This window comes from Haliaeetus leucocephalus, unplaced genomic scaffold (genome assembly GCF_000737465.1).
Source record: "Haliaeetus leucocephalus isolate CR32 unplaced genomic scaffold, Haliaeetus_leucocephalus-4.0 Scaffold0, whole genome shotgun sequence".
NCBI lineage: Eukaryota > Metazoa > Chordata > Aves > Accipitriformes > Accipitridae > Haliaeetus > Haliaeetus leucocephalus.
Window position 1 is genome coordinate 13,227,032 of NW_010972436.1, and position 16,870 is coordinate 13,243,901.

A 16,870-nucleotide genomic window follows, 5' to 3' on the forward strand; every position below is an offset into this window, starting at 1 on the left:
CAGGCAGCCGGCGCCGAGGAGGCGGGCGAAGGTAGGGGTCGCCGGGCCGCGCCGCGTTCCCCTCGGGGCCTGGCTGCCGTGTGGGGCCGGGGCGGCCCGGCCGTTTCTCCCGGGGGGCGGGCGACGAGGTCAGGCGAGGGCCTGGGCTGTGGAGCGGCCGCCTGCCGTGTTTGCGGCCGCCGGTTCGGCTCCGGGAGCGGCGCCAGGGCATTACCGGCGTCCCGGGCGTGAGGAGCTCCTCAGGGCCCGGGGAGCCGCCGCCGGGGTCCTCCCGGCGGCAGCGGGGTCGGCCTGTGCTCTCCCGGCCGTAGCGCCAGGGAGCGGTCCAGGAGGCCGGAATCCGCTGTCGTTGTCTAGGACTTGCTTTATTAAACGGCGGTGTCAGGTGGAGGCAGGTGAAGCGACGGTGGTTATTCCCGAGAGACGCCCTTGAAAAGGCACAGGGAACGTTTGATGCCGTGTCTTTAGTAGAAGCCAAGAACTAGCGAGGACTGTCCGCTGTTGACGCGCTGTAACTTGGATGTAGCGTGTAACTTGCAGTTCATGCGTTTGTGAGCCTGAGGCCTGTGCTTCTACTTACGTTCATGTTTCAGCTCTTGGAAAACATTAGATAGCAACCTTTTTTAAAAGAGAGGAGAAGATCAGGCCGTATTATCAGTTTCACAAAACCTTTTGCTGTTCACATCCTTGTACTAACAAACATGCAGCAAATTCGATTAAGGAACAATTCCAGATTTCAGTTAATCATTCTTGTTTTGGTGTATAAATTTGGTCATTAGTCTTACCTGGTTTGCTACATGACTATGTGAATGCTCACATTAGCATCAGCATGCAGAGGGCAGCATTAGAATATGTACGAGCACCGTGCGGAAGATGGGGCTGTTTCTTCCAGCAGCAGTGCTGGTGTATACCTGTTTAAAATAACTGTGAAACTCTGTCACTAACTGGAAATGTTGAATGGAACAGGGGAAGAAGGCAAAGCGTACAGCCTCTCATGCGTTTAAAAATGCTTACAACCACCATTTGGATGCAATCATCTGCATCTGTGCTATGCTCAGACTGCGCAAATGACAGCAGAGCTGAGAGATGTTAGAGCACATCTTTTGGTATAGTAACTAAGCATGTACGGGTAGGAAGTCAGGCAACAATTACATAGCCACTCTGACTTAATGCAGAGAGCTGTGGGAGTGAGAAAATCTGGGTTCATCTCCTGGTTGTGTCACTCGTCCATGGGACTTGTCCTTTCTGCATCTCAGTCACTTCACACTTCTCTGCCCCTATGGAAAATAGGATATTTATCATCTTCATAAAGGGCTTCTTTGGTCTCCTGATGAAAAATGCTATATAAAACTAAGCTTTTGAAACAACTACTTTGGTTATTATTTACAAGCCTATGTGAGAGCTCAGTAAACTTTGTAAAACAAAAGATTGCTTAAAAATAATAATAAATACAAGTGTCATTAGATGATATTTAAGATTTTCTTGAGGCCGTAATATCTTGTGGGTTCCTCAAAATAAAAACATAGAATAAAGAGCTCCCTTGAACCTTTCTGTAGCAGATAGTAGCTGCAGAGAAATAACTGCATGTTCTCCAGCTTCCCAAACTGAATTACAAATGGCAGTATTAAGTAGCAGCTTCACAGGCTCTGGTAATGTGATGTGGTCAATGGAATAGTTTGAGACTTATGCAAGGAAGTGATTATGATTTCAAATTTGGGACATGGCCGCTTTGCCTGTGTGCAATCAAGAAAAAAGCTTCTGTGTTTCTGGATGTTCCAGCGTGTCTCATTTCCATGTTAATTCTGTAGGCTGTCAGCAACAATATAGATTGCCAGTAGTATGGTGAGATATGACTGATCTGTGGGTTTACTGTAGTAGAGTAGATGAAAGTATAGTATTAAAGGAAAACTTTGAGTAGGAGTTTACTGTAAAAGAAGGCGATGAGTTGTAAAAATAAGCAAGTGTTGAATTGTTCCAAAGGTGAAAGTGCTGGTTTTGTGGTAACTGAGAGAGATTATCTTTTCAGTGCAGCTAGCTCTGCCTCACACCCTCACTGGTATTTCCAGACTCGTATGTATGAGTCTGACTGTGTGTGCTGAGTTTTTTGATGGTGAACAGCAAATCAAAGAAGAACAAAGATTCCTTGTATCATTAAGCTTCCTGTGGCATCAAGGGGAGTCAGTGTTGTTTTCTTCCTGCATTTCCTGTTCCTTACAAATGTATGCATTTGTGAGAGAAATACACTTATGTTTGTGTCTTTCATTCATTCTTGATTGTTTTCTCTTTTGCTGTAACCCTCTTAGAGAGCCAGGACAAACCTTTGTTCAATCCAGAGGAAGAGATTAAGTGTACTAAAATCAGTTTTAAATCTTTCTGTTTATATAGAAAAGCCTTGATGCTCATTTCTTCTCACAGATGCTGAAGTCAATACCAGAAAGAAGACATTTGCTGAGGTCCAAACAGAACGATCGGAGCAAGCAGAACGGACTGTTTTAATTAAGTGCCCACCAAAACTTAACGAAAAAAAGTTATTGCAGTATTTATCTAGTCATGGAAATATTAAGAGTCATTTCTTTTTTGAAAACCGTGTAAGTAATTAACAATGTAAACTAAAATCTAGACTTAGACAAAAAGGTATACCAGCATTTGGTCAAGGCCTCATACATGCAAGTTAAGCAAGTTATATATAATTAGTATATTAAATTCGTTTTTATCTTTGTTAATGTTTACAAGTTGCTGAGCAACAGATTTTTATTCATAAGTCAGCTAAGCAACACCTCTAAGGGATAGTTAGCAACCTGTTTTGCACTAAATCTTTGAAACTTTTACATAGCACTGTTTATTATTCTAACAATAGAGCTAACTCTTTTTTTATGTGTTTCTTGAGCATTACGGTTGTGAAGATAAATAGCTTTTAGAACTTTTATGTTGAGTGCTTACTGCCAAGAATAGCATATCTTAAATATTTTTGACCTCTTGTGAAAAAGTGTCTGAAGAGTGTTGAGGTACAGAACGTAGCATTCAGCTTCAGGACTGTCATATTAAACTGTCTCAATACTCTCAGGAACATCTGAATAATAGCAGTACCATCAGTTCAAGGCTTGTATGCATTTATCTAACCCTGTCTATTTCTATTCTTAATGTTTTAGGGTATCCATGCTTTAATAGAATTTTCGGAAAAAAACAGTATAGCCTCATTGCAGGACGCTATTGGAATCCCAAGTGCTGCACAGCATCATGTTGTCCCATTTAAATCTAGACTTTTTACTTTCACGCTGAAAAACCCAGTGAGTCAAGCTGATAAAGAGACACCAGTTCACCTCTCTCCTCAGTCTCACATTCCAGTGAAAGAGCTTACTGAAAAGCTTTGTCAAGCAGACAGTGTAAGTAGAGGTTTCTAGATCTCTCTCAGTTAAAAATGAACGATGTCCGTTTCAGATTTGCAAGTGGTCACGTGCAACATATAAAGCAATTTATTTCTATTAAAAAAAAAAGTAACCCCTGTTAGAATTTTGTGTGAATTGTTCTGCTACATTGAAACAAATAGATGAAATTACTAATTTTAGTTGTCAAAATAATTTTTTGTGTGTGAAATAAACCTGTTTGAGATTAAAAAAAAAATCTTCTAATTGCAGTGATATTTAGTAGTTGAAAATACATGTTAATAGATAGAAGGTGTGTCATTGTATTTTTACAATGTTTATTTTCTTAACTAGATAAGCAGTCAGATGTACATTCTACTGAATGAGTATCAGCTTACAGAAGAAAATATCAAGCTCCGATTTCTGGCCTGTTCTCTCGTTCGGGATTTCACACGTGCGTATTTTCCAGACAGCACGGTAAAGCCATTTGGCTCTTCCGTCAACACCTTTGGCAAATTGGGATGTGATGTGGACATGTTTCTGGACTTCCATGATACACAAAAGCATGCTACAAAAATGGTAAGATTATGCTGTGCATCTTCAGTCTGTTGGATTTCTTCCAACAGGGCAGTTCATTTGCTGTTTCACACACAGGAATCAGTTTATTTATACTTAGGTTTTACATGAGTTCATACAATAGACTGTGAATGAGTTTATTTGCACATTTGTATTTGAAGACTTTTAAAAGCTTGATGTGACATGAAAGAGATCTTCCTTGCAATAGGAAGAAAATGATTTGGTGTTTACATAGACTTCATACTGTTAGGGTGAATTTCACTGTGAAAAAAATCCTTCATCCTCTGAAATTGATTCAGAAATGTCAGACCTTCCCATCCTACTGTTGTGTTGTCTTCTCTCGAGCTGCTGGGCTTCATCCCTGCTGTTTTAAAGCTTGGCTTTGTTAGGGTCTTCCATGTTCTAAAGCGTAGTAATTTTGTGTGTGTGTGTGCATGTGCATTTTGGGAGGGTTGTCAGGTTCTTTTCCTTAGTTTCAAGGGAACCTGTAGACGTTTTGGGGACCAGGACGCAGGAGCAAAACAGGAACTGAGCCATATCAATAATGCAGATACTTTCAGTTGTCAGACTTTCCATAAGATACTTCATAATTATTTGAATGCCTCATTGATAATATAATAGTAAGCACCAAGACAAGTGGTGATTACTAAGCAGGTGTAGAGGCTTGAAATTGAAATACACTCACTTGAATTTGCTGACCAAAGTACAGAATTTGCATCACTACCTCGAGAAGCTGGAGGGTTACAAGACTGCCAGTAAGCAGTATTTGCTCAACAGTATTGCCTTTTTCAATGCACTTATTAAATTTCATCTTAATCATGTCTTTACCCATACTATGAATCAGAAATCTACACTACATAACCAAGTTCACATGTTTAGTGTTGGTATTTGGGCAGCTTCAAATTTTAGCTGTTATTTAGAATAGGTTGTGTCCCAGTCCTTGTGCGTGTAGGCATTAAGAATGGGAAAGGACTAGACAAGGCTTTTTTGGAAGGATCTTATCTCTTGCTGCTGTTTTTTGGCTGTGGGCAGTGTAAATATCCTTTCAGATTAGAGAACAAAATATGAAAGAGAGACATGAGAATCAGGATAGGAAGAAGGGAGAGTTGTATCAGAAATGCCCTGTGGAGAAGTTGGGATTCTTCATGGATTCTGAATGGGTAATTAAGTAAGTGATTCTGACTTTTTGAAAACTTTTCTTTTTATTTGTATGGTGACACATAGTTTGGGAAAAAATAACTTTGTTTTCCTTAAAAAAAAAAAAAAAAGGCAATGGGCTTAAGCTTTTGAAGATTTGAAAATTCACTCAGCTTTTCCGTACAATTTGTATATTGCCATGTACGTTACTTTTAAAGAAATATCCCTTCAAACATACATAGTTTTTAGTATTATTGCGGTGATCAAACACAATGAAAGCAAAAGTGTCTGCTGAAGAGTAGGATCATCGTGCGTGTGTGGAAAGTGTTAAAATCTAGGAACCATTTATGTTTTAACAATAAAGTTGCCTCTTAAATTTTGAGGGAAAAATCTTTCAAGTATAAAATGTCTATTTTCAAAGCATGTTTTGTAACTAGCTGTTTTCTTTACTATTCATTCTCTGTAGAAATAGAAGTTCTGTTGTAAACTTTAGAGTTATTTGGTGATGGGTTTACTAGCAGTTGTAATTACTTGTGGATGGTTGACAGACTTACTGCTATGGGGATGCTGCAGCAAAAGCCAGGAGGGATGCTAGGTGAATGTGTGTCTTCGGGTTACATGATAGGTTAATAGGCTGCGTGGCACATTTAATACTCTGTGTGGTGTCGTGAGGCTTTTGTCTTGCTTGCAAGCACAGTCTTTACACACTAAAGATGCTGATCTTGTTGGTTTTGTTGAAATTTTTGAGCGTTAAAACACGGGTGCATCTGCTGCATCAATGTGAAAGCCTGTACCAAAATAAGGTACCTTAGAGCATTGTCCTGTAAAGAAATGTAAAAATCATTATTGCAACTCTTGTGTCTTGATTCAAGCATAGTCAAAATGGGAGACTGAGGTGCCACCACGTAGAGAGCTTTGTGCTTTGTAGGTGTGGTGGGTTAACCTTGGCTGGCCTCCAGCTGCCCTCCCAGTTGCTCTCTCACTCCCCCCTCCTCAGCAGGAGAGAGGAGAAAATAAGATGAAAAAGCTCATGGGTCGAGATAAAGACAGGGAGATCACTTACCAATTACCATCACAGGCAAAACAGACTCAACTTGGAGAAGATTATTTTAATTTATTGCCAGATTAGGATAGTGAGAAATAAAAAAAACCCCAAAATTAAAACCACCTTCCCATCATGCCCGCTTCTTCCCAGGCTTAACTTCACTCCCAATGCTTCCACCTCCTTCCCCCAAGCAGCAGAGGGGGATGGGGAATGGGGTTTGTGGTCAGTTCATAACGCTTCATCTCTGCTGTTCCTTCCTCCTCATGCTGTTTCACTGCTCCAGCATAGGGTCTCTGCCACGGGCTGCAGCTCTTCAAGAACTGCTCCAGCATGGGTCCTTCCCACGGGGTACAGTCCTTCAGGAATGGACTGCTCCAGTGTGGGTTCCCCACGGGGTCACAGATCCTGCCAGAAAAGCTGCTCCTCTCCATGGCCTGCAGCTCCTGCCAGGAGCCTGCTCCTGTGTGAGCCCTCCACAGTCTGCAGCTTTCTTCAGGGTATATCCACCTGCTCTGGCATGGAGTCCTCCATGGGCTGCAGGAGGACAACATGCAACACTATGGTCTTCTAGGGAATCTCTCCTCTGGTGCCTGGAGCACCTCCTCCTCTTCCTTCTTCACTGACCTTGGTGTCTGCAGGGTTGTTTCTCTCACATTTTTCTCACTCTCCCAGCTGCTGCACAGCATTTTTTACCCTTTCTTAAATATGTTATCACAGAGGTGCTACCAGCGTCACTGATGGGCTCAGCTTTGGCCAGTGGCTGGTCCATCTTGGAGGTGGCTGGAACTGTCTCTGTTCAACATGAGGAGACCTTGTGGTGTTTTCTCACAGAATTCATCTGAAGGTCCTATCAACTATTAAGAGTGTCTGTTTTATCATTACAAAAAAGTCTTCATCCAGCTTTTGAGAGATCTTGACCTGCTGTCTGGTAAGGCACATTGTGATTTTTGTCGCAAACATAAAGGTCCAAACACTAGCACACCTACATGTTGGCCAAGTCCCTGTCTTTTTCTTTCCTGTTACCTACCTCAATGTTGATAGTTATAGGCTCCTTTCACCTTGAGCCAGCCCTGCTGTAGCATGCAGCTGCACAGCCAAATGGGATTAGGGACCTCTGTTCTGGTATGTTCAAGCACACATACTGCCTGGAGAACTGTTTGCAAGAGGAGAGCAGGAACAGTCACCTCAGTGATTGCCAGAGCAACTCAGAATTTCAGCACCTAAAGTGAGTTTGTAGGAAAGGTTGCAAGGTCCATAAGTTCTGGATTGTTTCACCTGTCTGTGAGTGCAAATTTTCTTTGCACTAACCTGGTGACGACAAAAGTAACTTGCTGTGTGTCTCAGAGGACTGGTTAGGTCACTTCATAATGCTGTTTGTGTAGCATGCATTGTATTGGGTTTGCGTGGCAAGGTACAGGGGTGGCTTCTGTGAGAAGCTGCTCGAAGCTTCCCTTATGTCCGACAGAGCCAATGCCAGCCGGCTCCAAGACGGACCCGCTGCTGGCCAAGGCTGAGCCCATCAGCGACAGTGGTAGCACCTCTGGGATCACATATTTAAGAAGGGAGAAAAAGTTTCTGGGGCACAGTAACTGCAGCCAGAGAGAGGAGTGAGAACATGTAAGAGAAACAGCCCTGCAGACCCCAAGGTCAGCGAAGAAGGAGGGGAGAAGGTGCTCCAAGCACCGGGGCAGAGATTCCCTAGAAGACCATGGTAAGGCAGGCTGTTCCCCTGCAGCCCATGGAGGTCCACGGTGGAGCAGATATCCACCTGCAGCCCATGGAGGACCCCACGCCAGAGCAGGTGGATGCCCGAAGGAGGCTGTGACCCTGTGGGAAGCCCACGCTGGAGCAGGTTTTCTGGCAGGACTTGTGACCCCACGGGAGACCCACGCCGGAGCAGTGTGCTCCTGAAGGACTGCACCCGGTGGAAGGGACCCACGCTGGAGCAGTTCATGAAGAACTGCAGCCTGTGGGAAGGACCCACGTTGGAGAAGTTCATGGAGGACTGTCTCCTGTGCGAGGGACCCCATGCTGGAGCAGGGGAAGAGTGTGAGGAGTCCTGCCCCTGAGGAGGAAGGAGCAGCAGAGACAACGTGTGATGAACTGACCGTAACCCCCATTCCCCATCCCCCTGCGCCGCTGGGAGGGGGTAGGTAGAGAATTTGGGAGTGAAGCTGTGCCTGGGAAGAAGGGAGAGGTGGGGGAAGGTGTTTTAAGATTTGGTTTTATTTCTCATTACCCTACTCTGGTTTGATTGACAATAAATTAAGTTAATTTTCCCTAAGTTGAGTCTGTTTTGCCCGTGACAGTAATTGGTTGAGTGATCTCTCCCTGTCCTTATCTTGACCCACAAGCAAGTGGCTGTGTGGTGCTTAGTTGCTGGCTGGGGCTAAACCACGACAGCATTCACCCATGACATGTTCCAAGGGGGAGGGTAAGTCAGCGTCAGGTATTGCATTAACAAGCAAAATTAGCTGAGGCTTAAAAATATAGAGAGACTATTAAAAGAACAGAGATTTCATAGGTGTAAATTTATTTTATTGAGGTATAAACTACAAATATGACAATTTAAAATACGATAGGCCTACAGGAAAATGCATGTCTGATGTTGTCAAAATACATCTCCACATTTTTTTTTATTTGTCAGAAAAACCATGTCTGATGTGAATTGATTATTTTAAGTCTTACGGAAACTTACCTTCATTTTGAAGGATTAAGTAATTTGCATGCTAAAATTTTTAAGTTTTTTTAAATGAAAAAGACATTTTCCTTTACACTGCTACTTGATTCACTAATAACACATTGTTCTTTGAGGATTTGAAATGGAATTACTGGTGGTTTGAAATTAATGGTGGCTTGGTTGTGTTTTGCCCCTTTTACTTTTTAATTTAATTGTATGCTCCTCTTTTCAGTCAGAGCATATATCCTCTCTCGGGAATTCCAGAATTACTTGTTGTAGGCAATAGTGAGATGTAGTATTATTATACGCTCATCTGAACAAGTAACTTTACAGTAAGTTGATCACTATTAACCTGGAAAAATTGAATCACTGGAAAAGAATATAAAAGAGAAAGCAATATTTTTTTACATTTTTAAGTTCTGTGGGCTGCTTTGAATAATTCTTGTCTTTCAGTCTCTCATTGTACAGACTCCTTTGCAAATTGGTCTTTCAGAAGTATTCTTAAATGTATCTTTGGTTCCAGACCTAACAGTTTATTTTTAAAATTTTCTGTTAGAAAAAAGGTCCCTTCGAAATGGAGTATCAGATGAAAAGATTACCATCTGAAAGATTAGCAACTCAGAAAATTCTTTCTGTGATTGGTGATTGCCTTGACAATTTTGGTCCTGGATGTGTGAGCGTACAGAAGATACTCAATGCTCGCTGCCCGCTGGTGAAATTTTCCCATCAACCAACAGGATTCCAGTGTGATCTGTCAGTGAGCAACAGGTGAGACCTGGTTTTAAAAAGTTTAGGAAGCATACTAATGTACTTACATTCTTGAAAACCTGTAATGAAAACTGTTGCTGTGTTCTTGACAAATGTGAGTGTAGGCTCTGAAAGTAAAAAGGATATTTTTGACTTCTGGAGCTTTGGTTTTAATGTGCTTAAGATATCTTTCTCCAGCATAGGAAATACTTGCTAGCTGAAACTGAAGACTTGAAAACCACTTTATACAATAAGGTTGGCTTACAAGGAATTGAAAGAAGGCAGCATTCAATGGTCATTACTTCCCTTCATGTATATGGGTATATGCACAGGCTTTTTTTAATTGCTTTTCAGATTAAGGAGCTCCATTGTGTTAATTTTTAGTGATTGGGCTTCTAGTTATTTTGGTGTCCTTTTTTTCTTCTGTAAGGGCCTGCATACACCTGTTTGCTGGCAAGGTATCTTGAATGCTAAATTAACTCACTGCATCAGAAAACGGGAGTCTAAAGTGTTACTGTCATTTAGGACCTTTCACAGCAGTGCCCAATAGAGGGAGCAGGCTTCTTAGAAATACCTCTCTGCATCTATTTTTCCTCTTCCGGCTTGCTCTCATTTGGTTGATAGTAAAGCATATAATTTGTTTTGCTGTCACTTATTTTATTAAGAAATACCCACCTCAATCCAGTATACATCAGTAGCCCTGGCATAAGGGTACATAATTAAAAATGAGTTATTAACCCTTTTCATTGTTGTTAGAGAATAGTAAAATATGAGTGATTATCTTTCAGAATACTTTTGGTGTGACTTTTAGTGCAGATTTTGTGATTTGTCTACAACAGATACAGTCAGATCCTAGACTGAATTTTCTGAATTACCCAAAGTTCTGTTTCAGAATACGCAGGAGTTGTTAAGGCAGTACTGAACAAATGTCTTACATTAAAATTACTTTCGTATATGCAGCCACAGTGAAAGTCAGCATGCAGTTCTGTGCAAACTTCCTTGTAATTCTCTGCTGACAGTTTGGCTGGTTGGGACTGTGTGTGTTGTCTTGTTATCGTTTGGAGTAATAACAGACCTCTGTGGACAGAAGGAAGCACTTCACAGTTGAAATTTTAGAAGCCCAGGTGTTACAAAACCTAGACATAGTAGATTTCCCCAAAATGCCATGGTGGATTTTTAGAAGAATTCAGTGCAAGATTGGGAGTAAAAACTCCTGCAACTGTAGTTCAACAAGCACTTTAAACTAAAACTGACCCCAAGGTAAGTTTTGCTCTCACACCTTGCTTCCATTTTTTTTTCTGTTTTTTCTTGCCTTCCCGTTTGTACACTACATGAATGTTTGTATGACCATATGATGAAGCATATCAAAAACTGATCCAGCTGAAAACTTTTATCCTTCCAGAATAGTTGTTTTTTCACCAGGACCAAACATTAGTCATTTGAAAATTACCAAATTGACTTGTTTTGCAGATTTCATTTTGTCTCTGCACTTCATGTATTTTTCAGTGCATTATTCTATTACTTTTCAGATTAAAAATTGTAAAAGAAGTTCTAGTTGTATTTTATTATATATTAGGATAGAGATATTGTCTGATGTACCTCAAAGGCAACTGTGGATAACTGTGTAGGTTTTTCCACCTTGATTTTGCATAGTTTCACTCTTGAGTACTTGATGGTGGTTTTGGTTTTTTTTGTCCCCACTGTGATGTGGAACAAGGAAACAGGAAACAGTGCAAATGCACTATTATTATTTACTCATAACTATATCCTTCTTACTATGGAAAACTATGAGGTATTTCATCCTGGACAATTTCAGGCATTCTCGTCTATTTTTTTTAAATGCATGAAAATTAATTTTTTATGTTGTTTTTTTTTTAATGGATACCCTCTTCCCTTATAACTGATGTTCTAGGGATGAGCAATGAACACTGCATCTGGTACTTCACAATTCTCTAATTATGTACATGTCTTTTACTTTTCATTTCTTCTTCAGTATTGCTATAAGAAGTTCAGAACTCTTATATATCTATGGCTGTCTTGATTCCCGTGTAAGAGCGCTAGTGTTCAGTGTACGATGTTGGGCCCGTGTTCATGGACTTACAAATAGTGTTCCTGGTACGTGGATTACAAACTTCTCCCTGACCATGATGGTCATGTTTTTTCTGCAAAAGAGATCACCACCTATCATTCCAACACTAGACCAACTTAAAGAACTGGCAGGTAAGGACAGCTGGTTTTGTGTTTATTGAAGTGACTTTCACATTTGTTTTCTCTGAAGTGATGAATAAACCCAAGCAATTTCTTTATGTTCTCAAATACCAATGCATATCAAGTGTGCCTTAAGTTTGAGGGAATATACAAGTTTTACGTGTATCTTTTTGATGAAAATAATGCATTTTTAAAGGCAAACTAAATCCATTTTCAATACAATTCTAAATTCTATTTAGAGGGGTTAGGCTTGTTCTATGCCTCACATAATTAAAAGTCATTTATTTGCTCAGTTCTCTCATGATGGCTGTTTTTTGTGTATTTTGTTTTTTAGAAGACTTGTAGGGTCTCAGATGTTTCTGCAGTTGTTAAGGATTTTGTGCAGATTGGTATGATGTATATTGTTTTATAGATACCAAATGTTTAAAAGAAAGGCTATATTTTTTCTTCACAATTTGTAATATCCTTGAGACTGTTCGGGCCATCTGCAAGTAATTCTTATATCTCCGCAAACAAGCTATTCTGGCAGTTTCGTACATAGCTTTCAGGCTGTATTATCTTCAGTAAATCTTATGAAAGCGTAGAGAATGACACCCTAAGTTCTTGATTCCTCACTTGTGCCTTCTGCTTATTGACGTGTTTCCTTGGAAGCTTTAGTGCTCTGACTGGAGAAAAAGGTCTGTGGTTAGTTGCTTTAAAATCAGTTTAAACTTTTCCATCAGAATTCTATAGGCTTTTTATACATAAAACACCTGTCCTGAAATTTTACAAGAATATTCCTAATTCTCTTAAGTTTTTCAGAAAAAGATGGTGGACACTTTGGGTCTGATTTCTTTGAAACCCTCATACAGGTATTAATCTTAGAGGTTTGTGCTGTTCAGTGTATGATAAAGCTCTGTATGCAGGGATATCAGGTTTGTTATGTAAAAGAAGTAACTTCAGAGATACAAAGATGTCGTATACCTTATTCTTGTAGGCTTTTGAAAATATGCCATTTACTCATGCTTCTTTTCCGTTGCGTGTCCAATCTTTCCATAAAGATTTTCTTGTAAATCTTTAACCACTTAAGTTGAATGCTAACCTGAAAGTTCACTTGTGAACTTCTAATTTGATTTACTTAATATGGTAGCATTCATTGAATTCAGTCATCTGAATTTTATTAAATAAAATGGTATTTTCTTGTTTATCACTTCAAAATACGCCTGTGATTTTTGTTTCAGATGAAAAAGACAAGCATATAATTGGAGGATATGATTGCTCATTTGTTAGTGATTTAAGCAAGATTAAACCTACAAAAAATACAGAAACACTTGGTAGGTAAATCTTCATTAACTTTTTTTATAATTGTTATGAGCATATCAAAAGTAAACTTTTGTTTAATGTTACTGTTGGCTATTGTTTTCTTTCTTTTAGATGTATTGTTGGGTGACTTTTTTGAATACTTTGGAAACTTTGATTTCAGAAAGAATTCTATAAATCTCCGAAAGGTATATTAATTTTAATCTCTCATCATTATCAATTGAATTTCTCAGTCTGCTGTTTGACAAACTACATATGCTAAGCAACAATATCTGTCGTATTGTATATAGAAAGTACATTTAAATTGGTTGTATCCAGAAATTGAGTCCTTTCTGTGAAGGAAGACAGTTTTCCTCTCGGAGCCTAATCACTTACAGCACCATTAAAAAAATTTACAGTGTCATTACTTGGATATGTTGGAAAGCACAAACTCTGATGCTAAGCTTGCAGAGGTTCTATAATACAGAGCAAGTCAGCTAAGTAGCACTGATATGCACTGAGATGGAAGTGCATTTAAATAGCAAACTACCTAGTTGTCAACAACTTGTCTTGTACTACACCAAGTGCCCAGAAGTGGACCATGACCTGAATAGCTCTGTACTTAAAAGACAGACTGAACTGGGAGGAATTTAAGGCAAGGCAGTAATCTTGGTTTATTATAGTAGCTCTTAATGAGCACTGTGAGAGGAATGGTTTGAACAGTTTAAGTGCTTGTAGTAGTTTATCAAACTGGGCTATGCAGGTTAGTATGACACACTCAGGCTGCCCATACATGAATGGAGATAGGAGTAGGAGGTTGCAATGAATGAGGTCTGAGATTTGTGGAAAAGCAAATGGGAGAACGGCCAAATGGACAGGCTAAGCTGTAGTTGTGTGTTCTTTGCCTTGAAGGAAATCTAAGCTGAATGTGGCAAGGAAAAGCACCACTAAGAGGATTCAGAGAACAGGAGTCTTACAGTCAGGTTGACAGGAAAATTAACTTGATTAATAATGATTTTTTTTTTTTCCCAAAAAGTTCTCTACTAGATCAAAATAATTTTACTCTTAATGCTAATGTAACAACTCAAGTGATTGTTATTTGCTCAGCCTGTAATGCACATATGCAACTTTGGCTTTTTCTTTACGCTGTCTGCAGGGAAAGGAAGTAAATAAACCTGAGTCGACTCCTCTTTATATCTGGAATCCCTTTGAACAAGACCTTAATATCAGCAAGAATGTTAATCAGCCACAGCTGGAGAAATTTGTAGCTATGGCCAGAGAAAGTGCCTGGATTTTACAGAAGGAAGATAAAACTCAGCAAATGACCAATAAAGAGCCTTGGGGATTGGCAGCCTTACTGGTACCATTTGGAAAAAGTAATCCCAGCAAGATGAAGAATAGGATGAAAGGACTAGGAAGTGAAACAATCAGAAGCCTCTTGGACTCTTTAAGGTTAACTAATGCAAATAGTCTACAAAAAGCAGTGGGAAAGTGACTTTCAGCACAGAAACACAGTAGCTGATATTCTGTTCTAGGAATTGAATGTGACACACAGTCTGAAGAACATTACTTTTAATATTTCTATTATGGTGAAATGGAGAGTCAAATGACCTCTGTTTTCCGTTGTGATGCTTTTTGTACAGGTCTGCTTTCCTTCTGTACATTTTTCTCCTCCTTACTCTTCACTTTTCTATCTGTTGTGTGAATGAAGAGCATTCAAATGCAAGTTTTACAGATACATTTTGGAAGTAGCCTTCAGTTGGGCAGTCTTTTTAAAAAAAAAAAAAAGACTGACAGGAGCAGCATGGGAAGAAGCCTTTGGGAATTCTGTTGACTAACATAAAAATGATCTGCTAATTAAAAGCTCAAAAAACAACCACCTTTCAGTGAAACCACAGTTTGAAAGAATATGAACACATTAGAACCATTGCTTCCAATCCAATCATGTTCTGGAAGCCAGTAAAAACCAAAGTGCATCTATCTATTTTTGCAATTGTTTTTCATTCATGTAGATAGTGCCAAGACAAAATAAAGAGAATGGAATTAGATAGTAGCGTTTGCAGTTTCATAAAGCATTGCTCTCCAAGGGTAGTGCAACTATTTTGTGTTGGAAAAGTAGTTTTGCTCTTGTCTTTACCACCTGATCTCAAATTTCTTCAGTCAACTCTCTTTTGTTTTCTGTACCCATAGGACTGGTTACCACCCACATTTGTGTATACACTCACATTTCTCATTTTGCCTTCAACTTCGCTTTGAACTTGTATTTCAGGTTAAGGCAGGGGCTTCTGCAGGCCCTTCTTGTCTCATCACTCTCCTCAAAGTTGCTGCCTACTAGGCAACACCAAAGCCTTCCTCTCACTATCCTTGGCAGAGGGATCTGTCCCTTGCAGAGATCCATAGGGAATCATGTATCATGCTGGAGTTCTGTTCCTAGTCTTGCCTTGTTTTTAAGATATCCAGCAGAACGGTGACAGTCTCCCTTCCAGATCAGTTGGCCCAGCGAGGATCGATGCTTCTGATGGACTTACAAGCATTGAGTTCTCTGTCCATCTGCCACAAAAGAGAGTGTTTTCAGAGGAAGGGGGAGAGAGAAGGGAAGGAAGGAAGCCAGAAAGGGAAATGGAGAGCAAGCAAATGTCAGATAGACTTTCCAGGTACATTTGTGACTATTCCACCTGTCCAGTTTGAGAGCCACTCATGCATGAAAACTAAATGGCAACAGTGATAATAACTCTACAGACTGTTGTCTGTATTCTTAACAGAAATTCTGTACCAGAAATTACTGTAACTCAGAGATTATCGTACAGATGCAACATTGATGTTTATGATTACAGTTTCATTTTCAGTATTTTTAGATTCTTTAATGTTGCAGTGGTATATGATTTTGTGTAGACTTTATTTCTAATGGTGTAGTCTGAACAGTTTAAAAGTGTGTTTTCTCTTTTCCCTGAGATATTATTTGTTAGAAATACTGTGGGCAGTAATGCATACTTCCAAAGTACTTGTAAAAACTGGGCAAGGAAAAGTACTTTCCAGCAGTTGGCAGACTAACGGGTTAGACCTTGAGTGGCAGGAAGACCCTCTTACAGATCAATTCTGTATTAGTTTATTTGGAATTTGAAATAATATTCATATGTGTCCATTTCTGATTTAGAAATGTTTTCTTGAACAATGACTCACATAGTCATTATCTTGGTCACAGGAATTAATTCTCGTATAAACTTCTTCAAGACTGAGCCTTGAATTTCAGACTTAGTTTTGTACCTAAATCCTGGTGCTGGTGTGTGAACTTCTTTTTGGAGGCTGGTATGAAGTTTATTGTAACTTGTTATTGGTGCTAACCCAAAGCCTTTGATAGCAAGCTTGGCACTGATGCTGTAAGGAGTCCATTGCTACCTTAATCTTTACAGAACCTAGAGGTACATTTTCTCCTGTTTCTCCAGCAGTAGACTTTGAAGCTTTTTGAAGATTAGGGCGGTACTCGAGTACTTGTGAGTTTTCTTTTTTCCAGCTAAACAAAATGGGTAATACTGCAGTGCAGTAGTAAGAAAATGGCTTATCAGGGACAGGAGCATACAGCAGAACTGACCTACTTGTATTACATTCACAGTGGTTCACTCTGACATAGATAGGAAAGATTTTATAAAAATTTTGACACGTAGACACAGGACACTTGTCAAATACTAATAAACTTTGTAATTTGGTTCTACTGTTGAGCCACCCTGAAGCACATGCTTTATTTGTAAATGTGTATAGGTGTTGAAGCTGCTTAGTATTCCTTAAAAGGCAGGGCAGAACATGGTTACTGCACATGCAGTGTCTTTCAGCATCACTTTT

The 16,870-nt window shown here is 39.8% G+C and overlaps 1 protein-coding gene across 1 annotated transcript in view; it reads left to right on the forward strand.

Moving 5' to 3' along the window:
* Nucleotides 1-14,925, forward strand: part of MTPAP (mitochondrial poly(A) polymerase) — a 15,312-nt gene extending 387 nt beyond the window's left edge. Inside the window, exons 2-10 of the mRNA XM_010562951.1 lie at nt 4-31; nt 2,416-2,588; nt 3,150-3,383; nt 3,717-3,941; nt 9,357-9,568; nt 11,541-11,767; nt 12,976-13,068; nt 13,169-13,242; nt 14,190-14,925. Of these exons, the coding sequence (XP_010561253.1) occupies nt 4-31; nt 2,416-2,588; nt 3,150-3,383; nt 3,717-3,941; nt 9,357-9,568; nt 11,541-11,767; nt 12,976-13,068; nt 13,169-13,242; nt 14,190-14,528 (1,605 nt within the window). The 3' untranslated portion in view covers nt 14,529-14,925. The remainder of the gene's footprint in view (nt 1-3; nt 32-2,415; nt 2,589-3,149; nt 3,384-3,716; nt 3,942-9,356; nt 9,569-11,540; nt 11,768-12,975; nt 13,069-13,168; nt 13,243-14,189) is intronic.
* The last annotated feature ends 1,945 nt before the right edge of the window (nt 14,926-16,870 follow it).